Source organism: Euprymna scolopes, chromosome 41, assembly GCF_053919585.1.
Source record: "Euprymna scolopes isolate OS-2025 chromosome 41, ASM5391958v1, whole genome shotgun sequence".
Classification (NCBI taxonomy): domain Eukaryota; kingdom Metazoa; phylum Mollusca; class Cephalopoda; order Sepiida; family Sepiolidae; genus Euprymna; species Euprymna scolopes.
The window spans coordinates 28,927,866-28,954,806 of NC_136522.1; the positions used below are offsets into that span (position 1 = coordinate 28,927,866).

The 26,941-nt window shown below is 35.3% G+C and overlaps 1 protein-coding gene across 2 annotated transcripts in view; it reads left to right on the forward strand.

Moving 5' to 3' along the window:
* Positions 1–26,941, forward strand: part of LOC145266452 (uncharacterized) — a 582,076-nt gene that overhangs the window by 330,214 nt on the left and 224,921 nt on the right. For both annotated transcript variants that reach the window (XM_080122128.1, XM_080122127.1), the window contains exons 22-24: positions 11,530–11,704; positions 13,621–13,821; positions 20,798–21,024. In XM_080122128.1, the coding sequence (XP_079978254.1) occupies positions 11,530–11,704; positions 13,621–13,821; positions 20,798–21,024 (603 nt within the window). The remainder of the gene's footprint in view (positions 1–11,529; positions 11,705–13,620; positions 13,822–20,797; positions 21,025–26,941) is intronic.

Here is a 26,941-nt window from a genome sequence, read left to right on the forward strand (position 1 = left end):
TTTTAACTTCGACCCTTATTATGACCCCTTAAAATGTATTGTTTTGGGCTCAAATCAAGTTATTAAGTTAGATCTATGTCCATTGAACGTATATCTAAAATTTCAAGTGATTAGACCCAAAATTGTAGGAGGAGTTTGGTAGAGTTCTCAAAGGTTAAATCGTTGAACTTTGACTCCTTAATCGCCAAATTTCTGGCCGAAAACAGATCATGTCGATTTTCCCAAATCTCAGTACCCTGTATATCAAATTTCGAGTCTGTAGATTTTAAATTGACAGAGTTATTGCGTAGGGAAATGTACACACACACACACACAGACACACACACAGCCACACAGAGACAGACACGTTCACTTTTATAGATATACTAAGAATGGGTGCCCGGCGTTGTCCGAGTGTTTGAAGGTGTATGCTGAGCAAAAACAAAACAAAAAAAAACAGTAATTTTTTTAAACTTTGACCCCTATTATGCCCCCCTTAACATTTATTGTTTTGGACTCAAATCAAGTTATTAAGTTGGATCCATGTTCAAGGAACCAATGTCTAAAATTTCAAGTGTTTATACCCAAAATTGTCGGAGGAGTTTGGTAGAGTTATCAAAGGTCAAATCGTTGAACTTTGACCCTTTAACAGCGAAATTTCTGGCCGAAAACCGATCACATCGATTTCCCCAAATCTCACTACCCTGTATATAAAATTTCAAGTCTGTAGACTAAAAATTTAGAGGTTTATTGCGTAGGGAAATGTACACACACACACACACACACACACACACACGTTCACTTTTATAGAAATACAGATATAAACTGATTATATATATATAAACTGATTATATATATATATGTATATATAAAATGATTATATATATATATAAAATGATTATATATATAAACTGATTACATACATATATGTATATATAAACTAATTATATATATATATGTATATATAAATTGATTATATACATATATATTCATATATGCATATATAAACTGATTACATACATATATATATGTATATATAAACTGATTACATATATATATATATATGTATATATAAACTGTTATATATATATATATATATATATATATATATATATATATATATATATATATATATACTAGCATTTAAGCCCAGCGTTGCCCGGGTGTTTTGATGTGTTTGTTGAGCAAAAAAAGTGGTAGTACGAAGGCAGGCTCGAACCCGTACCGCAAAGGAGGAAAAGAACCGGGTAAAACCTAACGTTTATGCTGTTACGACCACTGCCAAACTGGAAACGACATTTTTTTAAAATTAAGGCTAGACAATCTAAAGGAGAGGATAACTTAAAAAAATATCGGCGAAAAAAGTTACCCCCCTCCTGTAGAAAAGTGCCTAGTTGAAGAGGAAGATATTATTTTTAGCCATTTTTTTATATTTGTCGTATGAAAGGTCGAACTTTAAAACGATATTGATCTTAATAAAATCCGTTGCCTCTATTGAAAATTTAAGGCAGACATGCAAACATACATACATAGATACATACATTTATATATTCGTAACTAAAAATTTTCGACCTAAACTGATGAAAAAGCTTGCCCTATCTCTGAATACCTTTTATGTAAAATTTCAAATATTTAGACCAATAATTGTCTGAGTAATTTGTAAGAGACCGCAGAGGTAAATTTTTTTTAACTTCGACCCTTATTATGACCCCTTAACATTTATTGTTTTGGGCTCAAATCAAGTTATTAAGTTAGATCCATGTCCAAGGAATCCATATCTAAAATTTCAAGTGTTTAGACCCAAAATTGTAGGAGGAGTTGTGTAGAGTTCTCAAAAGTCAAATCGTTGAACTTTGACCCCTTAATCACCAAATTTCTGCCCAAAAACTGATCACATCGATTTTCCCAAATCTCAGTATTTTGAGTCAGTAAACTAAAAATTGACAGAGTTATTGCGTAGGGAAATGTACACACACACAGACACACACACACATACACGTTCACTTTTATATGTATATAGATATAGATAAATAATATTTCGAATTATAACAAATATTAAGCCCAATAAAAGTGCATTTTGCTTTCAGAGCATGTATATCATTAGTTATTCTTAAAGCAAAAGATATATTTAATTCACATTTATAAGATTTTGTTCATTTTTTTATTAATTACGCCCGACGGGTGTTTCGTTGAATAGCGAAAGACCACTAAATAACTCCTCAAAGACAATGTATGTTCCTCAGAAAACCATTGGAAATTTTTTTTATATGAAATAAAAAAGGGATTGAGAGAAGAAAAAAGACAAGAGGAAATGAAGATACGTAAAGTCTGTAAAAACACAAATAAAAAAAAACACTTACTGCAGTATCTATATTTCCCTCCTCTAATAATTAAATACAACATACACGGAGAAAAACATTTCGAACAACATTTCGAACAGATCCAATGTGAATTAAATGCATCTAGTTTTGGAATGATAACTTATGATCTCTCTCTCTCTCTCTCTCTCTCTCTCTCTCTCTCTCTCTCTCTCTCTCTCTCTCACTATACGTATATATATATAACCCTTATCCCTGAGTGGCTTCCGGGCCTTGATAAGTGGTGACCACTGTGTAAAATATATATATATATATATATATATATATATATATATATATATATATATATATATATATATATATATATATATTGTTGAACGTTCAAGAGGGGACTTTCTCACTACCATTTATAGGAAGCCTACGTTTACTGGCTTATATGTGAACTGGTCGTCCTTTGTACCCAAATCACGTAAGTTCGGCTTAATTAGTACGCTGGTACATGGAGCTCTCATGATATGTTCACCTAATAGATTAGACTCCGAACGATAAGATCAAATAAATATTTATCAATAATGGTTATCCTTAAGACCTTATTGAAGACTGTATTGACAAGAAGGTTGCTGATTTTAAATTCCCCAAAAGTTTGGACCTGCGAAGTGCCCGGTTTATGTAAAATTACTGTGGATTGGAGACAAGAGTATTAAATTGTCGAAACAGATTGATAGAAGGGTTTATAAGTGCTTCTACTCTGTTTCCTTGCGTTTGATATATACTACGAGACCTGCTTTTCCTTCTTTTCGCAGAGGTGGTTTGCTTTACACCCAAATAAGTAATATTGTTTATCAATTTAAATGCCAGTGCGACGCTAGGTATGTCGGGCGAACATCGTTGCATTTGCTAACTCGTATAAACCAGCACGTTCCATCTAAAATCAGACAGGGGAGGGTAGGATCTGGTAGTCTCCCTCCTTCCGTAGCCTTGGACTCTGCTATTGGCCAGCATTTGGTTGACAATCCATGCTGTGCTGATAAATATAAAATAGAGTTGTTTGAGGTGTTACACAGAGAAGACTCCAAAAACCATTTAAAGATTTTGGAATCTTTCTCTATTGCGGTTCGAAAACCTTCTTTATGTCGGCAAAAGGAGACAAAGAAAACATTATTTCTCTTTGGGGAACTTTGACCCTTTTCTCCCGCGTTGTTTTTATCTTTTCCCTCATTGTGCCAAGTTTTAGTCGCTTTTAAACGCAGTATTTAGAGATTAAATCTTTCTTTTAATCGTTTTTTTCTTATTTTTGGCACATCCAAAATCCCCCGTAGTGCTCTTTAATTTCGCCAATAATATTGTATGCTATCGATTTTTTCCTGACGAGATGATAGCCGAAAGAGCTCTCGAGAAATTTCCGCACATTATATATATATGTGTGTGTGTGTGTGTGTGTGTGTGTGTGTGTCTGTATGTGTGTGCGTATGTTTATAATACATCGACTCAAACCTAAGAAACACGTGGTACGGGTTCGACCCTGCCTTCCTACTGCCATTCTTTTTTTTTTGCTCAACATACACATCCAAACACCCGGGCAACGCTGGGCTGAAATGCTAGTATATATATATATATATATATATATATATATATATATATATATATATATATATGAGCTGTGGAAAAGCTTGCGCCACAATTGGTACCCAGTGTGATTCCTCAAGCAGTGTCTGACTCAGGAACGCCAATCTTTCGGCGTACTTGTGACTTAATAAGTTAGGCATTCCCAAGCTTCCTTCACTGAGTTTCTGTGTACAGACCTGTCTACGGACATACGGCTTTCCCCCCTTCCAAAGAATTTTGAAAAGGAGTCGCTCTAAAGCCTACAGCGGTCTGCAGGCAGGGAAAGTACTGACAAGTGGTAAAGGATCAGCGGAAAGACATAAGTTGCACACGCCTCCGCACGACACCTCAGGGACAAGCCCCTGCGGGTCCAAGTCCTTACTGACGACTCGACCTTTGTCTGCACTTCCGACCAATTTTTGTCCAGCTGGAGTCCAGGCCTAAACCACACACCAAGAATCTTTCCCGGGCCATCCGTCCAGCCGAACTCACCTGGGAGCGAGTTTACCCAGGTCCAGGCACCCAACTGCAGGCCAACGGACTTGCTGCGATTGATTACGGCCCCTGTGACTTCTTCATACTCAGGGACCGCCTCCATCACCGCTTTAACATCGATCCTTCGCCCTACAATGACGGTGACATCATCAGCGTACACAGAACCCTGGCAACTTTGCCACCAGGTAGAGCTATGCCACGCAGGAATGGTCTAGCCGCCTCGTCCCTTAACTTGCAAAGGAAGGGCTCTAACGCCAGGACATATAACAGAGGCGACAGTGGACAACCCTGGCGCACTGACTGAGAGAAACCCAAAGGACTCTGACAACATACCATTTACTTGTACCGCTACTGCAGAATTACAATACAGAACAGAGATCCACTTGTGGAAGTCCAGACCAAAGCCGGCAGTCTCCATAACAGATTACAAGAAATCATGTCGACCCTATCGAATGCTTTGGACTGATCTAAATTGATCAGCGTGGCTCCTGTATCGTCTTCTAACCCCTCTATGATCGTGCGTACCAAGTGCAAGTTGTTTTGAATCGATCTCCTTTTCACAGAGCAAGTCTGATCTGGTTTGACCAAGTCGCTGATAACAACCTGCAGTCGGTTATCAAGAACGCGGGACAAAATCTTCAACTCTGTGTTTAGCAGAGTGATGGGCCTATAATCATCTAAGTCCTCTCCACCATGCTGCTCTCTTTTCTTCAGTAGTGTGACCACTCCTTTGGTTACCTGCCCAGGGATGGATCCCTGAGCAAACCAGTGATTAAACACACCCATCAGAAGAGGAACAAACATGGGCGACAGCCTCAAATACAGTTCGTAGGGCAGAAATATACTCACCGGAGATTACCACCTGAGAATGAGAGTGGATAAACCAGGATTCAGGGCTATCCCGGCACAGCTAACATGCGAAACCTGGACCATGTCTATAATAGTGGAAGAGAGGAGGCTGCATTGTTGCCATTGCCTCCTGCCAGGTCATGTCATATCGCATCTTGCCATCAGGTCCGACAGACTGGTTTCACACCCATCCATCCCTCTAGTCCCGCGCACCTTATCTACCCTGGGATCAAGGATGGCATTCCAATCACCCACTAGGACTAACCGTTCCGAACCCCCGAGAAACACCTCCAACCACCGGAAAAAGGAAACACGCTCCCGTACGCAATTGGGCACATACACCGCAACAACTCAAAACGCTCTGTTTGCCACGATCAGTCTACCATCAGTATCCGCGTGAGCAACGCTCACCGTTAAAGAAAGGGTGCACCTAACAAAAAAAAAACCTACTTTGGCTATCACCGTATGCTGAAAAGACATTGTAATGCCCCTCCAGCACCCGATGATCGTCAACGAAATTGTAGTGAGTCTCCTGTAACGTAGCCACATCTATGTTCATGGACATGAGGTCCCTCAGTACCCTAGTGGCTTTGCTTCGCACCTCATGCCCCTTACATTCAAACCACACAGGCTCAAGGACGTAGCCATTGTGCCTATATATCTGCAACCACCGGCCTAAAGTCTTTGGGAATTAGGGTGCTGCAGGATTGGGCGAGGTTGCCGGAAAGCAACTCGGACATTACTCGTCCATCTCACGCAATGCCTCCAACATCCAACGGAAACGTTAACTTAAAGGCCCTATAAAAAGAAGGGTGGACGTAAATAGGGACCCTCCCTTCACACCTGGGTGCCAGCTGATTGAGGGAGTTGTGCTCCTCTTCTACCAACTTTAAATTCGCCCCCTTCGCTTCCTCGATCATATTCCACATGACCTTCGTGCGTCCTGTTCTTGTTTGACGCACAAAAGTCATGACTAAGGGGGCGTCTGGGAAGTTTTGGAGATTTGTAACCATCAATAGTTTTCATTTCCCTTAGCGGCTTTATTAGACCCCTATGACGCTGTGTTATGTAAGTGTCAGCTTGAAGCGAATCTACATCGCAGATCCGGTCTCCAGGAAGGTAGGGACAGTTTTTGGTCTTCTCTCTCCTTACAGGAGATGCTGAGATGGCTCTTCTGCCGCTATTTTTTTGTGTCACCGGCCTTTGCCGGAAAATGATTGGGCACCGGCTGGGTGGGTTTCAAAAAGGGATGGGGATTTTGGTTCAGCCGAAGGGGTTTGGGTTGGGGTTTTGGGTGGCTGAACCGTAGAAACAGTATTCTCTATATTCATAGGAGACAGGGAATGAGACCCAGCCTCCTTATTTTTTCTTGCCTTCTTTTTATTTTCTTTTGTCGACACTTGGCACTTTACCACAGTAGCCTGTCCTTTGTCTTGCTCCCCTTCTGAGTCGTATGAGGAGACCGGATGGTTTCTTTTTTGGCTGCTGGCAACTTCCTTAGTGTTCACGTTGGTGGAAGAACTCATAGACGATCCTGCAGGAACTGGCCGACCTTTACCTCAGAGGGCTGCTCTCTTGTGGAGGGGTCTTTGTGGCTCTTCCATTCTTTTTAACCACCTTGGTTCAGCCGTCCGATGTTCTTGAAGGTGTTGCAGTTGGTGTTTTTCTATGCCCCCTCCAGCTGGCTTCTCAGGGGCTGCTGGTGCCACACCCTTCTGTTTTTCTGCGGCTTTTGCTTGAGGGATCCGTTTAGGACAATCTCTCGTCATATGGCCTATCAGTTGGCAATGCCAACAGTGCAGTTTTCGCCTCTCGATGATGATGCTCATCATCCAAATGTCATTTCTGGGCAGGGCCGGGATTTTCTTGAAGCCCTCCCAGTCACAACGCATTCTGACTGAGTAGTCCCCTACCATAAGGCTACGGGGCCCATGGGCCATGAGGACAGCTTTAACGTCCCCATATTGGCTCATTATTGCACCTATTTGCACAGAGTCAAGGAACCAGGGGACGTCTAAAATATAAACAGTCGTTTGACTCTTGCTCAGATATATCGGCTTGAAGCGCAGATGCTTCCACTTCAAGTCGCTCTTGGACATTTTGACCGTGTCATTGATGGTTGGCAGCAGCAGGTCCCACATGGCTTAACTGCGACGACAAATGTACTTCGCAGGTATTTGGAGATCCCCCAGCATCTCAGCCATGATGTCCTTTGAAACCCCTGTCAGACTTTTTTTCTTCCAGTCTGTGGTGACCAAAGATATTATCCTTGTGGATAATTTTTCCACCACTCTTGGCAGGGGTTTGATAATGTTACTGTCAGTGCACTCCTTATATATAATGCGATGAACTCCTCTACAGATACGGTTCGGGGGGGGGGGCAAGCACCGGTCTAGTGTGGGGGGGGGGTAGCACCGACCGTACCTATTGGTCTATCAAATGGGCCTGAACTGGTGGCTGTGTCAGAGACGGGCACCAGAACCCGGGCTAGGACAAAGTTTAAAGCATACAACATATAGGAAATTTATTATAAATTTACGGCTAATCACATACATTAACAACATATAGGAGATTTATTATAAATTTACGGCTAATCACATACATTAACAACATATAGGAGATTTATTATAAATTTACGGCTAATCACATACATTAACAACATACAGGAGATTTATTATAAATTTACGGCTAATCACATACATTAACAACATATAGGAGATTTATTATAAATTTACGGCTAATCACATACATTAACAACATATAGGAGATTTATTATAAATTTACGGCTAATCACATACATTAACAACATATAGGAGATTTATTATAAATTTACGGCTAATCACATACATTAACAACATATAGGAGATTTATTATAAATTTACGGCTAATCACATACATTAACAACATATAGGAGATTTATTATAAATTTACGGCTAATCACATACATTAACAACATATAGGAGATTTATTATAAATTTACGGCTAATCACATACATTAACAACATATAGGAGATTTATTATAAATTTACGGCTAATCACATACATTAACAACCCAGTTGAGCTTTAAGGACAAGAACACAACTTCATTAGATATTAATATTTTTTACCCCTCCTCCTTTAGAAATCACTTAAGTTTTCTTCTTTACCTCCTTTCTTCTATTAGAAATGCCCATTACTCTCAAGGGAGATAACCCCAAATAGTTACCGCATTTTTTTTTTCAGATTTACCTTCATTTACTATGTCTGCTTTTTCTTCTCACATACAAACGATTTTTTCTTCCCTTTCATTCCCCTCTCACCTCCTTCATTTCTTCCACTTTTTTTTACTTCCCAATCTTTATTTCCTATCAGCCATAACGAGAACATATAAAAAACCCCAACAAAACTACATTTGATTTAAAAAAAACGTATAATACCAGATTAACCACACTGAAACCAGCAACCTCTTAGTTTCGTAAATATTAGGTTTTTAAGAACTGACAATTGGTTGATGGATTTAATTAAAATTTTAATGACAATAAATTACAAACTACACTCCAAGGGTTTATTTTTACACAGGAATCACTTATCAAGGTTCAGAGGTCACTCGAGGATAAAGGTTACTATGTATACATTAGTCAATGTGATTATAGCGTAGTAAACATAAGTAGTGGAATCTTCTAAGTTGGATTACTGAGGGGGACGGTTCACCAAGAAATTGTTTACGTTGGACTTGAAGACAATCATATTGTAGTCAGCTGGAAAGCAGGCCAACGGAAGAGAGTTCCATAGGCGTGCAGTTCTAAGAAAGAAGCTTTGTTCATGGAATCTATATTTAGGTTTAGGCACAGATAAGGAGTGTAGGAAAGTATTGATAGTGGTTTTGGATAGACGAGTGTTTTTCGTGAAAGTTTGGCAGGGGAGGGGGGATAGATAAACGCTCAAACGAGCACTTGCCATGGAAATAAGGATAAAGCAGAGACAGGCTCGCAACATCTCTTCTGAGAGAAAGAGGTTGCAGGGAAGAGAAAAGCTATAGAATCTATTTTGGGCTCTGTCAAGGCAGGATAAGGTGCTTCTAGCAGCTCCTGCCCAGATGTGGCAACAGTACTTCATTATTTGCCGTACCTGGCTTTTATATAAGTAGAGAATTGCATCAGGAGTAAGATATCTACTGGAGCGGTAGAAGGATCCTACCATTTTTCCAGCGACCTAGACAATGGATTTGATATATGTGTTTCATTTCAAATCGAAAGTAAGGGTCAAGCCCAGAAGCTTGCCAAAACATGAAGCCTCCCCAAGACGAGACTCATTCATTTCAATTGATGCCAGATGGGCATCAGAGTGCTGTAAACTTACTTCCAGTTAGACCCAAAAATTGAGCTCCCCCCACCTTTTCCTGCCAAAACGATTTTTACTCCTAGCGAAGGTCGGAGGTTACATCGACCAAATCGTTGTGCAGATAACATCCAAGATGAGCACCGTCCAATTAATCTAAACAATACGAAAATAATTTATTTGTATTATTTGGATTCTTCAGGCTTGAGTGGTGTTGGTACAACGTTTTGGTTCATGTATTTTGTCAAACTCGGGAATCTTTATGTCAAACTCAGGAATTTTCATGTCGAAATCGAAAATCTGCACAGAATTTTGAGCTGAGGGGTATGTTCTCTTTCCTTCATCCATGACCGAGGTGAAGTTTTAAGTAATTCACAATTGTATTGTGGGTGACTGAGGATTGAACCTGCAGAAGATTCCTGAGTTCAATAGAAAGATTCGCGAGTTCAACAATATACACCTGAAGCAGTGGCATAGCAAATGGAGGCGGGAGACTGGGTCAGGTGGCACGTGCCAGGGCGGCATATACAGAGGCTAAAAAATAGAGGGTAGAAAATAGAAAAAATAAATAAATAAAAGCTAACAAAAAATCTGAAATTTATTATCAAAATGAGCCTTTAAGGTTATAAAAAATTGGAACTTTTGGAGGTATCGGAATCGAAAAAATATACCCCTATTTTCCAATTCCAAACTGATTCTTTTAAATTTTTAACTTAATTTTTCATTATTGGTACTAATGATAAATATTTATTGTTTTTAAATTATCACTAAAACTAAAATGGTAATACCATCAAAATACGATGTAAATTTATTTTACTTGTAAAATAAAAATAAATTAAAAAATTGCATAAATTTACTGTGTAATCTTTTGAAGAAAGCAGTTGATTTACATGTCCCGAAAAATATTGAAAAATTAAACAAAATATTTTTGTCAAGAAAAATACTTTCAAGCATCATTGATATTTTAATGATGCAATAGAAAATTGGAAACTGAAAAATTAGCAACATAAAATTACTTAATTTTGGAATTGTAGAAATATTAAGCAATTACGAAATCGATTGAAAACAGATTTTATGATCATCCTATTATCGGGGGATATACTTTTAAATAGGAACTAAGTGCTGCACCTCAAATACTATTAAAGTGGCTTTCCATTCGATAGTTTAAATACTGCTGAATTCCTTTCACATTTCGAACAGACACAGTTTTTTTTTCGAACTATTAACACAATTTTATAATTTCTGACGTATCTATGAATAAGCCGAAATGTATTATGATGAATTAAATCTGGTAATAGGATTTTAATTTATTACATTTTATTAGAATAATTGTAAAAGATAATAGAAGAAAAGTGTCCTCATAAATTTTCCAATATAAAATGTAAGTGTATTTTAAAACCTATTTTGAAGACATTCAAAATGTTTTTCATGAATTGAAAATTAATTACTGACATATCCTTTTATTTTTGCATCATGCTTAAACTTTTATTTTAATGTAATGCGAAAGTTCGAATTGTTTCCTTTGTAAAAGTTAAATACATTCTTTTACTAAGTATTTATATTGCCTTTAGTAACATTTATTCATTTGGTATTTGTTTGTTTTCCCCTTTTTTGTTTCTTAAATAGTCTGGAAAATCATCCAATAGGCGAGACAAAAGAAACAAAAAAATAAATTTAAGACCTTCGAGTGGGAGTCATTGTCACATTTTTGCATGCGAGCAAAAAGATATCTTTTCTCTTTTTTTTATGCATCGTTTTTCTTTGACACAAACTCAATCACCCTCGGTTGTCACAATCGACACTAGCTACCGCGTTTGGCACATGTCAACCATAACCTCTTGAACTGTTTTTGCAAACTCACAATTTCCAACATGCCGGTGTAACCCAGGATATATTATATATCAGGTATTTATTTGCATTTCTAGTTTATTTCTATTCTCTAAATAGATAACCATATTTTTTTCAGGTTCAAGTGAAAATTTCGATATTTTCTTTGAGTCGCGTGTTTCAGGAGGAGCGACTCTTTCACGCTATGCAACATTTGAAGAAAACAACTTTTCGGTTTGCATGAAAATTCTGTTTTCCGACCAGATGAATTCTGAAGAAATTTTCGTCACTCTATTTAAAAACTATTCAATGAAGTAAGTATTTCTTTTTATGTTTTGAGATCAATAAGAGATTCTGTCCATTTGTTTGTCTATTACATTTCGCTTTGAAATTGTATTTTTATCGATAAACACACATTGAATCTGATCTTACTTAACATGCAGTTTAAGTGGTAGGGACTATAGAGTATTTCAATATTGGAATCACATACGTTCATCAAGAATTTCTACAATCGTTTTCGTTTTCTCACTCAAATACACACACACACACACACTCTCTCTCTCTCTCTCTCTCTCTCTCTCTCTTGTTCTCTCTCTCTCTCTCGCTCCCTTTCCCTCACTATTGAGAGCTTGTCGCGGTACCAATAACCGCCCTCATTACTTTTGTAAACAAACACGCTGGTCATCAGAGACAGATTCAACACCGACACTCCCGGAAATAGCCACAACCACGCGTGCCAAAAATAGCAACACCTTTTTCTTCAATAATAAAGGAAAAACACAGAACTCAATTTTTCGCAACGAAGCAAAATAACAGACTCTATATTTTTGGACGGAAAATAAAAAATATATATTCAATAAACAACCAGGACATGTTTGCATGTAAGTAACCTGGCCAAAATTAATTATATTCATTCATTTGTTTAGCTTGTAACATGAACGCCCTTTCATGAAACAAGCGACTTCACCTTAGCCTGAAATCAGCGTTCCCAATCGCTGTGGGAACCAGGGCAGTCGCAGCAGTACACAAACACCCCTTTTCAGGGCTAACTACACACAAAATGCGGTCTACACCCCACTCTCTATTGCTGCCAAAAATAAAAAGTCTGTTATTTTGTTTTGTTGCGAAAAATTAACTTTTGTGTTTTCTCTTTGTTATTGAAGAAAAGTTGTTGCTATTTTTAGCGTGCGTAGTCGTGACGTATTCCAGGGATTGTCGGTCTCGTATCTGTCTCTGCCGACTAGGGTGTTTGTTTACAAAAATAATAAAAGCAGTAATTAACATCGTGACAACCTCAATTGTAATTTCTTAAAGGGATTCTTAACTATAATATTTTTCAAATAAATACTAATAATTATTTTTATACTTACAGACACTAGTGTTTCATGTTTACGCTATCATTAATGTCTTGTAATAATTACTACTGGTTGGGAGATTTGAATAAATAAACCTAAATAGATATTATTTTTTACCAGCGTGGAGGGTGGGGGGCGCCCGGTTTGTCCGAAATATATAGAGAAAGAAAGTAATGTTAAATCCAGTCAAATATGAAAAAAACTCTGACATTTTTTTATCAGAGTTTCCTATTGAACACATTAAAAAAAAAGAATAAAACTTTGTTATATTCTCTTTAAGAAGAATGATAATTGTTTTATGAATCCTCCTTGCTTCCTTATATAAATGAGATGATGGTCTCTTTTCTTCCTTAAAACCCCTTTCTCACAAGATATTGCTAGTCTTCTTTTCTTGTTTTATGCTATCTTTCTTCCCATGGAAGGTGCTCGACTGAACTCCAATTTCTGGTTCCTCTGTATAAAATATTCAAAGCAAGAACTCTTACCATCGTTGCAAAAACTTTTCCTTTCTTCCTCTATGTACCTAACACTAATTAGAATTTCCAAGAACAGTTTTTTCCCATGAATTTTTATTCTGTGTAACAGATTGCCACATAACTGCTTCCTTAAAAACTACAACATGGTCGTTTTCAAGTCCAATGCAGACGAATATTAAATGACCAATTCCATTCATTGTTTTCAATCCTCTCATTGTAGTGTTTATCATTCACCTGACAATCTCATTAACCTTTCCCCCTTAAGTTGCATCCACGTCTTAATAAGTGATGAGTCATCAGTATTAAAAAAAAATCATGACAATTTCTATTGCCATCAGTTTATTTTCATTGTTTACTTTTTTGTAATGCTAAATGTTTACCATTTTTCTTTAATTCCAGCATATTTGAAGAATACCTGTCGATTGGTAGCAAAGGAATCACCCTGAATTCAAAAGACTACAGTTACTCAGTGAACTTGAATTTTAAAGATTGGAGTTCTTTTTGTGTTGCTATAAGCGAAAATGGTGACACAAGACTTTTGGTCCGTAAATTTCAGAAAATCAATCTACAGATGACATCGTTACAATTAACAAATTTTAAGTAAGTAAAATAATACTACTACCATTGGTGTGTTGTCGATGTACCCAAGCATATCTATAATAGAGCGTTTGCGCGAGTCAATCCATTTATTGGTTTGTTTTACAAAAAAATGTTCATTGTTAAATGTTCAGGTTGAATATTCTTATTTAAGCATGGAAACGTAACATATGTGATATTAATTGGAATATTACTTTGATGCAAAAACAATATCGTTTTCTCACTTACATATGGTTTTTGAATTAACAAGTTACATATCAGTTTTAAGCGCGTTTTTCGCTCTATCGAATCGTGTTATTCGTTACCGTTCTCAATCTCTTCATTAATTTTTTTACAGGCTTTTCGACATCATGGACAAAATTCAAACCCGCATAATTTTTTGTTCCAGTTCAAACTAGACCAAGAAGCTGCCAAGACAGCTCGCGATATCAATGATGCGTTTTGTCCAGGAACTACTAACGAACGCAATGGTGAAAAGAGCCTCGAAAATCGACAGTCGCGGTTGACCGACTGCGGTTGATAACGAACATTTGAAAGCTTTAATTAAAGCCGATCATCGCAAGACCACATGAGAAGTTGCTGTTGAACAAACAAATAAAAAACAAATAGGGAAGTAAACAAAAGTTGGATAAATGGGTGCCGCATGAATTGAATGATAATAAAAAAAATCGTCTTTTGACGTGTTTTCTACGCTCCTTCTGCACAACGAAAACAACCCATTTCACGACTGGATTGCGATGTGTGATGAGAAGTGGGTCCTTTACGACAACCAGCAAACGTTCGGCACAGTGGTTGGATGCGGAGAAGCTCCAGAACACTTTCCGAAGCCAAAATTGCACCAAAAAATGTTATGGTGACTGTTTAGTGGTTTGTGGCCGGTCTCATCCATCACAGCTTCTTGAATCCGGGCGAAATGATTACGGCTAATTTTTGCAACAATGTAATACTTGACTCTGAGCAGATCACTTCATAACACGTAAATACTCTTTAATAATTAGAAGAGGTCAGAGGTGAAAATATTTTAAATCAAAACGTGAAAAATATATAAAAATAGACTTAACTTATTGAACAAGAAAAGTTTTTATTTTGATGAGAAAAGTTTTTATTTTGATGAGAAAAGTTTTAATTTTGATGAGAAAAGTTTTTATTTTGATAAGAAAAGTTCTCAGTAAAAACTCTTAAAAGGTTCAGATCTTGAAATTTTTGTAACATTTAGTTGTAGTTCAAATATGTGGAATATACCACCTAAATATTGGTTTCCTTCTTCAAATTCAATGTTAACAGATACTTGTTATAAATAATTGTCATCATAATCATAAAATGTTCTCTCTTCCATTTTTCATTTTTAATCCTTTCATAATATACTTCATCATTTAACTGACAATATATTAATTTCATTAACACTTATCCTTGAGTAGTTTTTAGCCTTTATACGTAGGGAGTCAATATTAAAAACATAGGCTAATAAATATTGAGTGAGCATGGAAAGCTTTGGATTAGGCGACTGTGGCAAAGACCCAATCTGGATAAGAGGAAAAAGTCAAAACACAAAATCAGCATATACGTTATCATGTAGACTTGGATAGAATTACTGACTCACATAGACTTAGCTTTATCATTTGTCATGTCTGGATATCCATGACCAAGTCAAGGCAAATGAATTTCCCTTTTGACAAATCCTAAGGCGAGTGGGAACCACAGATTAAGAAACAAATAATATATTCGACACTCCAAATTAAAAAAGAAAAATCAAGAGACAGATCATCGAGTACAGGTCTTGTCAACAATCCAAGAGATGCTTGAGTCTGATCCAAGAAGTCAATAAACATATCAAAAATCCATTAAAATTATTATCCCATCTACTAAACTTTAACGTGATGAAAAATGTTCCTTTATTTCAGCTGCTTGAAATGGGCTAATAAAAATAGCTATTTAAAATCTATCTATAAAAGTGAAATTGTCTGTGTGTCTGTCTGTGTGTGTACATTTCCCTTACAAATTACTCTGTCAACTTAAGGTCTACAGACTCGAGATTTGACATAAGGGGTTGTGAGATTTAGGAGAATCTTTTTAATCGGTTTTCGGCCAGCATGTCAAGGGATCAAAGTTATACGGTTTGACCTTTGAAAACTCTACCAAACTCCTCCGTCAATTTTGGGTCGAAACAGTTGAAATCTTAGATGTAGGTTACTTAGACATGGATCAAAATTTTAATTCGATTTGAGCCCAAAACAATAAATGTTCAGAGGTCAAAATTGGGGTCACAGTTTAAAAAAAAAATTGTCTCTCAGCCAATTTTTGGTCTAAACATGTGAAATTGTACATAAAGTGTATTCAGACATGCAGCAAACTTTTTAATAGGTTTTTTGGCCGAAAAATTGGCTGTAAAGGATTCAAAGTTCAAAAGATTTGACATTTGCAATCTCTAGCAAACTATTCATCAAATTTTGGGTTTAAACATTTGGAATTTTACATAAAGGGTATTCAGACATGCAGCAAGCTTTCTAATCCGTTTTTGGGCAAAAATTTGGCTGTCAAGAGGTCAAAGTTGAAAGAGTTGACCTTTGCAGACTCTACCAAATTCCTCCACCAATTTTGGGTCTAAACACTTGAAACTTTAGATGCAGGTTACCTGAACATGAGTCAAGCGTTTTTACTATATATATATATATATATATATATATATATATATATATATATATATATATATATGCACATTAAGTTATGAACAGTACATAGGAACCGAGCAAAGCCGGGCTGAACTGCTAGTAAGATAATAAATATTATACACAGAGTATAGGCAAATAAACCAAAGCTATATGAAATAAGCTTCTATAATAAAGGCACATAAAATAGACTAAAACAATAGTGAAATAATAAAAGTCTAATAAACAAATCTTCTTAAAATAGACTAACAATCAAAAGCTACATGAAGTAGGCTAATAAACACAAACTTAGCGAAAAAATATAAATAAAAGGAGTGATAAAGCGTGATACATGAAATAGGTGAATAAATCATAAATACAGGTAATAGGCTAATGAAAAAGCTGTCCTATATTGGGGTGTATATATAACATCCTGTATATAATAAAAATGGCGCAATTCTCCCCCTCTGGGCGAAACTAGCGTAGGTTGACAATAACAGATGGCACATAAAAATTTATTATGTTTACACCATAAGCCATTACCTTATTTATCTATAGAACGCATTTACAAACACATTATTTCGTAATATTAACATATTACATTAATTCCGAGGAGCGCCGTGTTTATTATCGTCGTAACTTATAGAGGAAGTAGCTATATTTCCACGCCCACTTCTACAAGTTCTCTTACAATCCATTCCACACCGTGTGTATTTGTACTTTTTCCTACTTTCCTGGATATTACGCGTCATTAACTGACTACGGATTGCCTACACAAACCCATATTCTTACCTCCTTCATTCTACACAAATAATGATTTCTTCCGTTGCTAAATCCGGCCAAGCTGATTTGTTGAGAAGTACACATTCTACAATTTCCTTATTCGATTATCCCACCACTAAATGAACAGTTCGCAGCTATAAAACACACCACCATTTCTGTACGTGCACAATATTCTAACATTTTATTTATATAATTCAAGAAATTATTCCGCTACAAAACTCTTAAGTTTTTTTGTGTATTTGTGGAAATATTACACTGTAAAAATAAACTAGATTATCTTTTTCATAACACATAACTTACATTTATCGTTTGCTTAATTGTGAAAACAAAGTCCATTAACGTGTTACCACTCCATGAAGGCGACCACACAAAATGCAACGATGGTTCCTGATGAAACAAAACCCAAATGCGTATGTTTCATTTTGGGTCTGAAAACCGACGTTCGTTATCTGCATAATTACCGTGTTCTATTAATTCGTTCCTTTTTCTTAATGATTGAGTTTTCTTTTTAAAATATAATACAGCAACTTAGTTTTCTTTAAAACTCTTAACTTGAAGGTTTATTTGTGACCACATTTTACTGTAATAATATAAAATGTTTTTCTTATTACAAAATATTAACTTAGGTTCATCATTAGTTTATCATTTACCACTAAACGAATACTTCGCATAAAGGTGACCACACAAAATGAAACGATGGTTCCTGACGAAACGAAACCAAAATCTTATGTTTTATTTGGGTTCGGAAAGATAATTAGTGAGTAAAGTCCTAAGATATTGAATTAAATAAAATAAAACAAACACTTTGTTCGTAAAAAAATAGATTAATTAGTCCAAAAGGCGAGAGATTCTGCCCTTTGCAAAATCGCAACAAACGGATGTTTTGTAAACTCGAATTATATGGAAGCCCAAAATTTCAGCCAGTCGAAAGGCTATTTGAAAGTGACGTCATGAAATTAAAAGTAGGTAGGAGTGCTAGTTCCCCCCCCCCCGGACGTGCATCCGAATTTTCCTATTCTGAACGTTTGTTATGTTATGCCGAAAGTTTCACATTCATGGAAGCAAGGAAAATATTAAAATCTTACATATAATCATTATGCGAAACCGGTAATTTAAAAACAATAGCAATATTTTTTGATATTATAATTTTTTATGTGAAAATATTAAATAAACTGTATTCAATGATAATACCGGTAGTTCGAGAAATTAATTTTTCTTCGAGTCATATTGAATTTATTAATACAGACTTTAGGGCTTTTTTCGTAATTTTCCTGTAAAAATGAATTTTTTTATTGTTATAATTTACGATGCTTTATTTTCATAAAATAGTAAAAATAAATTCATTCGTTTTTTACTACAGAAAATTATAACTTTAGTAAAATATTTTTGTTTAAACAAAATAATACATTTTCACTACGCTTTAAATAAAAAAAATAGGTTCAATATATTTCGTAATCATCATTTGATAAAAACTGAAAATTTCATTATAAATTGGTTAATTCACTGATTTTTGGTGAATTTTTAAATAAAGAGAGGGGTCAAAATATTTATACATTTTGAGCGTCGGCATTCATTTTGCACGTACCTAATAAGTGCCAATCATTCTCATTGGTTCTATACTTTCATTTAAAACTCTTAAACGAAAATCAAAAGACTCCGAGTACAGTGTTTTATTATTCCTTTGCTTTTTATTGATGATTAAGTTTTTTTGTTTTATTTTTTTTAATAAAATACTAGAACTTAGTTTTGTTTAAATCTCTTACATTTTTGGTTTCTTTGTGAAAACATTTTACTATAAAAATAACATATTTATTTTTTAAATGCATACTACCTTAGATTAATCATTTGTTTAATTGTGAAACTGAACGTGGCTGACGTCGAGTATCCATACAACTACACGACAATCGTGTCGATAGAGATAGATAGATTGATTGATAGATAAAGCGAGGGGAAAAGCCAGACAGAGAGAGGATCTCATTACGAGATAGATAGAGATATCATTTCTTTTACTTGGGTAAACTTGGTACTATCGTCACAAGTTATAGTTATATGTACATGTTAGATCGTGGTTTTACTTAGATTAGATGTTGCTTCGCAAGAACCTATTTGTGCGTACTTTAATATACTATAACTATTATTGAATGTTTTGTTATTAATTTATGACCAAAATAGGTCACTAACCAAAATATATTGTTTTTTTTTATTATTACATACTCTACTATTATCGGTTATTTCCTTGCTATCCACACCCACAAAGTGGACTGTCTGTTGCGAGAGCCGTTCTTAACATAGGTAGGTAAGGGGTGTCAATTCCGATTGCCGTTCGTAGCATGAAGAGGTTGATGGTTAGACTACAACAACAACACCAACCGTACTTCAATTTTTTTTTACGCAGGGGCGGGGATACTACTACCACCGGGCACCGTCGGTTATCGAGTTCTGCTAGTGTTTATACATTTATGGGTATATATGAACGAGTATGTCTAAAAGTCTATTTACTGTTACCATGTCGTATGCTAGACGTGTATTAGCGACTGTATATATATTTATTCGTGTATCAGATTGTTTAGCAATGTTCGTATGTGTGTGTAGATTCATAACAGAATCTATATGATCATCTAGTAAATTTGTGTATATTTATAATAGTACATGTTATATAGTTCTTTTGTGGGTATATATATATATATATACAATCAATACATTATCGTAACGGAGCAATACATAACCCTTTATAGACAAAGAGACGAACGTCAAGTCCAAACCTCGTAGCACATCACCCCGTCCATTCGCTAAAGCATTAGGTACCGAACTGATCTCTTAGCTATTTTCACTGCCTACGTGTATACCTATCCAACATCCTTTCTTTTTATGGTTCTCTGCAGTCATCAAAAATCATCCCATTGCTTATCTAAATTCTTGCTTTGTTTTCATACTTGATGTGGACCCATGGTTGGGACAACGAAAGGAAAACAAAGAACATGGATGAGGTATAAGAAAGATATATTAACCAAAAAGTTACAAGAATAGATAAAGAGTAACCGGTGGTGCTCATTACACAGGGTGGAACGATAAAAATGTTGCTCTAAAGAAAACAACAAAATAGCTTTATTTTAACTTTTATTGCAAAAAATAAATTCAGGTAACTTTAATTATGTAGTAGAGCTGACATCTATTCAATGTAGCCGCCTTCCGCCTCAATCACCGCCTCAATAGGGCCTGGAACAGGAGCATGCAAAGATCATTAAACAGCCTTGCTTGCTGTTGATTGTTTAAAATTCATTGGCAAAAACGAACAGTTCCATTGTATCCCAGTGAAGATGCCATTGGCTTTTACCAGAGCTCTTTAATCTTAGTATCAGACTAAATCATTTTGGGTGGCCCTGCCAGGAACTAAAATTTCTGACGGTATTGTTCTTACATTACCCGTTGCCATAGCTCTATTGCTAATCTGTGCTGTTTATTTTTACACCTGACGATGCTACTGCTTTCTAACATGTTGATGATGGAAACTTTTGCCTTCATTTTAAAATCAATTTCTTTTTCTTTTTCAGATTTAAAATTGTAATTGGTCGAAATTTTTACGGCTACATTACAAAACTGAAGATCTTCAACAAATTCTTGTCATTTAATCAGTTGCTCAACTTGCCAGGATTACCGTACATCAACTGGGCTAACTACGTTCCATCTTGGGGAGCTCGGTTTCAAGTTCCAAGTCGTGACCCTATCGTGAATATCTGTGATTTTGAAGTGGATGGGACTAAATGCCCATCGAAGCCAGGTGAGAATCTTCTCATTAAGCACTTTTGATCTATTTGTAGCCTTACTTTTTGGTAAAATGTTATGCTTCAAATTCTTTATATAGATATGAAGTTACTTCGTTCCATAATTGCCGACGTATTTTGAAAAAAATGGTATCTCAAAATAAGTATTCCCCTATAAATTAAAAGAAATAGAATTTATTCGTTCCAAGGATAAGAAATTTACTTCAAAACAAGTTCAAATTATGTTCAAATTACACCGAACAATCACTAAAGAAGAATAACACAGAAATTAATATATAACAATAAATGTTAATAAAATCAATAAAAAATAGAATTGTACTCACCACCTAGTCGAGTGCTAACGTACAGGATTCAAGGAGGATGAAGAGAAGAGAGGATACTATACACACATACGCACGCACACAGATGCTCACACACACGCACACACAATATGGTAACTTAAGAAAGATTATACGCAATTAAAAACGTTGAAGGAAATTAATATAACAGAAATATAACAGAAAGGACGAATAAAAACAATAAAGTTGTAACCAACTTATTATGGGGACTGGGATGAGCAGCTAAAGAAAGGCGGAAAAGGCTGAGAGAGCTTAGTCTAGCCTGATACATATGCACACTTTTCTTGCGTTTTGTATTTTTTTACTTTTCCTTTTTTGTGTTTTAGATTTTGTTTTTTAATTTTTGGCGTCGCGCAATTTTTGAAATCGTATCTCAAAAAATGTTGTATCGTAGAACGTAAATATAGATGCAATGTATCGTCGCATTAAAAAACGTATTTTAATGCATTCGTATCTCAAGGTATTACTGTATCTTTAAATATGCATTCATGGTTTTTACGGCACATTAATCCTTTTTAGGTTCAATCATTTCGGCAAAAGTTTTTATACTTAAAGTTCTTTATATTTTCAAATATATATTCATGGTGTTTAGTTTATTCGTTTTGTAAAGAGGAATTTTTAGTTGTGATTTTGGCATTGAAGAATATAATTGAAATTTGCAAAAGAAAAAAACGCTGGCATCAATGTTTTTCGTGAAGCCAATATCTTCAGGCAACCTGAACTGGTAGTATCAGATCAATGTTGTGTAGTTTTGATCAGAAGGCTAGATCCGATCTCTGGTCAGCAGAATGTGTCATCAACTAGGGAATGAAATGTTATCGCGATACATGATATTTTGATTGCAGAAATTCCCCTCTGGACCAAATTACCGTAGGCTTGCAGTAACAGATGCTACATACAAATTTATTACGTCTAAACTATTATCCACCAGTCGACACCGGGAACTAATATACACATTATACATATACATATACCGCTTTGTCTACCTTCGTAACTGGCTCATAAACTTATACACAAACCATTATTTTTCATTTTTCCGTTACAAAAATAAATGTTTCTCCTTCATTTGGTTCTGGCAATTCTCATTAGCTGCGAGTTGAAAAATCGCTTATTCGGGAGTACACATTTTCTTAAGTAAGCGAACACTCTAGACCTTAACAAACATGGCCGCCTTTCCAACAACCTGCAATCATTATAACCTAAACAAAGTAATTGTTCTTTTTCCTATTTGTAATAATTTGTTTACCATGTTAATATTTATTACACTTTTTTCTTGCATAAACAAACAAGCATGTAAGCACGAATTTGGTGGCTTTACAGAACGGCGGGCAAGAGAATATGAAAGCAAATATACGTGAATATATATATACATATATATATATAGAGAGAGAGAGAGCGAGAGAGAGAGAGAGAGGAGCGTCGTCGTCATTGTAGCCATACTAAACTTTTGAACTCATTTTATTTGATTAAGCAAGTATACATGGAGATAGATAGATAGATAGATAAATAGATAGATAGAGATATATGGAAAGAAAGAGAGAAAGAGACAGAGAGAAATAGATAGAGAAAAAGAGAGAAGAAAGTCGTCACCATCGTAGCTTTACTAAACTTTTTAATCTTATTTTATTTAGTTAAGCAAGTACACACGGAGATATATATATATATATATATATATATATATATATATATATATATATATATATATATAGATAGATAGATAGATAGATAGATAGAGAGAGAGGGTGGGGAGAGAGAAAGAGAGGCAGAGAGAGAATCGTTGTCATCATCGTACCTGTGCTAAATTTTTGTCCTCATTTTATTTGGGTTGCAAAGTCATTCACGCCCACTCCCGATACGTTTTTAAGGCGTTATTTCGAAGACCGGAAGCCAAAAATTCACCAAGGCGACTAAAGTGTTTCCTTTTTCTTCACCTCCTTTTCCTCTAGGAATAACAGATTCGAGCCTGGATACTGCTGGTAGTTTTTTTGCGCTCAAAACCGTACTTGATGTTATTTTCATTTTTATAGGGGTTGCTTAATTAAAAGAAAATTCTGAGGGCTCGCACAGGTAATAACGAATATTAAATATTTTGTTTTTATTTTTAAACGCAAATAGGTCACAAAGCAAAATACAATTGTAATTTGCTTTTATGTATATATATATATATATATAAATATTTGTGTGTACTAACTAATGTTAAATGTTTTTTTTTATTTTTAAACACAAATAGGTCACAAGCATAATTAACTTGTTTTTGATTAATTATCCACAGTTTTATTTTCTTAATAGGTATCTGTATATGTTGAACAATATGTCTTTCAAAAACAAAAAAAATCTTTTTCTGTTGTCTAAAATAAAAAATTTAAGTGGTTTACATTGTTTATAAACTGTTCTATTTATATTGTTTATAATATAAACAAAATTATGTATAGATTGTTTAAAATAAATAATAATTGTTTATTATTTAAAGAAAACGTTCTATTTATAGTTTCTTTTTTTTTTTTTTCAATACCGCTTACATGTTTACATGGTAACGTACAGGTGACTACAGGAATTTAGTTCGTTTTAAGTGATAGTGTTCGAGAGTATTTTACCACCTAAACTCTAGTCTTGCTAACAGAAATACAATACCCTGAACCATACTCTGCCCGCCAGACACTGCAACTACCATTTATTTTGTTCGTTCATAGTATTTGCGCCTGGGAATCCTAACAGCGATTATCGAAGTTACATATCGAGAAAAATTTTGGACAACCACACCTTCACTCACAAAATAGGGTGTCTATTCTAAAAGCCTTTCTTAACAAAGATAGGTTGGGATGTCTATTTCGAAGCCGTTCTTAACACGAGGAGGTTGGTGGTTGGGCTGCAACAACAATAGTCGTACTTTAATTTTATGCAGGTGGCATGCTACCACCGGACAACGCCGGTTAACGGGTCCTGCTAGTCTATTCTATAAATTTCAGTCGTCTATGCTTTTGTGTGTGTTTGTATATCCGCTACAACCTTTTGTCATCTGCATTGTACAAGCATGAACGCGGTATCATTGGAGAGAGCGATAACTCGGACATAAAATGTCGAAAATTTGGGGAAAAAATCGCCAATTATTTCGTGTAGAAATGTCGTTTTGTTTGAAGGGATAGATAAAACCCTTGCTTCTGATGCGGTTTACAAACCACGCATGCGCGAAGAGTCGTTTAGTTCTTTCGTTTTAAATAGCTAAATTTGCAACTTTATAAGAAATTATTCATTTTTGTGAGGGCGACTGGGCCAAGTTTCGTCTGTGAGAGTTGTTTTATTGTCAGCCATTTATAAGTATTTTAAGATTTTATCTTATCAGAGAACAAGTATCAGACCAGTGCGAAGCAAAAATTTATCCTATGATTTTTTGTTACTCATTGACGGATGAAGAGAATATTAGGAATTACTAGATGGAGAAAATATTCTATTTTCTTCTGAAAATTTTCTTCTTCACGACCTCATACGCAGCTGGCTAACTCTGCACGACCCCAGACAAAGCTGACTAATTCTGCATGACCCCAGACAAAGCTGACTAATTCTGCATGACCACAGACACAGTTTATTAACTCTACACTCCGATGCTATTTCTCAAAAGTCCGACTCGAATTGTAATTTACTCTTCTCCATTAATTGACGCCATCAATTTAAAAAAAAAAAGTCAGACTCTCGCCTCAAACGCATCAACTTCACAGCTCTTGACGAAAATAGATTTTATCCTCATTTTCATAGTTGTTGTTGTTGTTTCACACGTTTCGGGCAACTCATCCTGGTCTTCTTTACGTGATTCACCGCGACGGGATAGAAATGCTGAATCTCGTAACTGCATCGCTAGTAATTACTGCCTTCTAATAGTCGTTGTCTCACCACGCAGATTGCGGCGTCGAATCTCTATGGTTTCAAGTGAAGATAGCGATTTCAATCCAACCGAATGCAGGTCAAAGGATGAGGTGGCCAAAACTTGGCGAGACAACAACGATGAAGATGAGGATAACAGTTCGCAAATAAATAGATAGGTGCATAAGTTACTCATCTCAAATAATTCCAATACGAAAAGAAAAAATATATAATATATAATATTATTCGGTGCGTATCCAAGAATGAAAGACCAGACAAGAACGAAAACGTGTATTTATAAAACTAAAAATCCAATCTTAATGGCATTTTGAGGCCAGTGTCGTAGTTGATAGAGACGTTGAATCTCTACGGTTCCAGGTGAGTATTTTCTGAAAATAGCGGTTTCAATCTTACCTAAAGCAGACGAGGGGTTTAGTTGGTCAAAACGTAGTGAGACAACAACAACTATGGAAGGCAGTAATTACTGGAGATACCCTTATGAGATTCAGTATTCCAATCTCATCACAGTTAATCACCTGAGGATGAGTTGGGCCAAACGTGATGAAATAACATCCCCTATGAGGATGAGAATAACAGCCCACAAATAAATAAATAGAGAAACAGGCGCATAATTTGTTATCGTTAAAAGAATTGGGGAATTATTTTCATCTGTGCGCTGTTTTTAATATAGAGCAATCAAGTCTATGATTTTTCAATTTTTTACATTGTTTTATTTGCTTTATTGTAGAGGATTAAATGTACGTAATATATATATATATATATATATATATATATATATATATATATATATATATAAAATCACCATGAAAGAAAAATGCTTTTGTAATAACAGTGTAACCAAGATAGGAAATTAATATGTTATTGGGCATGACATTTTCGACCCCCCATAGCAAATAATAACAGTAAAAACTTATTAACTAAAATTGATTAATTTTTGCTGTGTTCTCAAGAAGAAAGATTTTCAAAAAATTCCCCAAAACTAAAAACGGCAAAAATGGAACAAAGGATTTTAAAATGTAGAGTTAGAAAGGACGATACCGTGCGGAGTATTGTTTTTAAATAAATAGATATTTATTTATTTCAAATTTTCGGCTTAAAAGCCTTCATTAGGATATTTAAAAAAAAACAATACAATATATATATATTTTTTTTTCTTATGTGAGATGGTGTCGTCTGCCTGCGTGGTTATTGTAAATCCAGTGGAGAACATTCACGTTTGGATAACGCTCTCCACTGGATTTCCAATAACCACGCAGCCAGACGATACCATGTCACATAAGAAAATAAAAAAAATATATATTGTAGTGTCTTTAAAAAAATATCCTGATGAAGGCTCTTAAGCCGAATAATTTTAAATTTTAAATAAATAAATATCTGTTTATTTAAAAACACAACTCCGCACGGTATCGTCCTTTCTAACTCTACATTTTAAATTCCTTTGTTCCGTGCTTCTTAAAAGTGGACCTTATTGAACCGAATTTTATTTCTAAGTATTTTGACATAAACAATGAAAACAACGTGATTTTTAAATTCTTTCAAAAATCAAATAATTGATCAATTTCGTCAATATTTTATAGACTTATTTTTAAAAAACTGAACTATATATAAACAGAAATAAAATAATATACAAAATTGTATTTTCATATTTTGCCACCCCCTCCCCAACGCGATATTATCAGAATTTTTTGGGGGGAGTGGG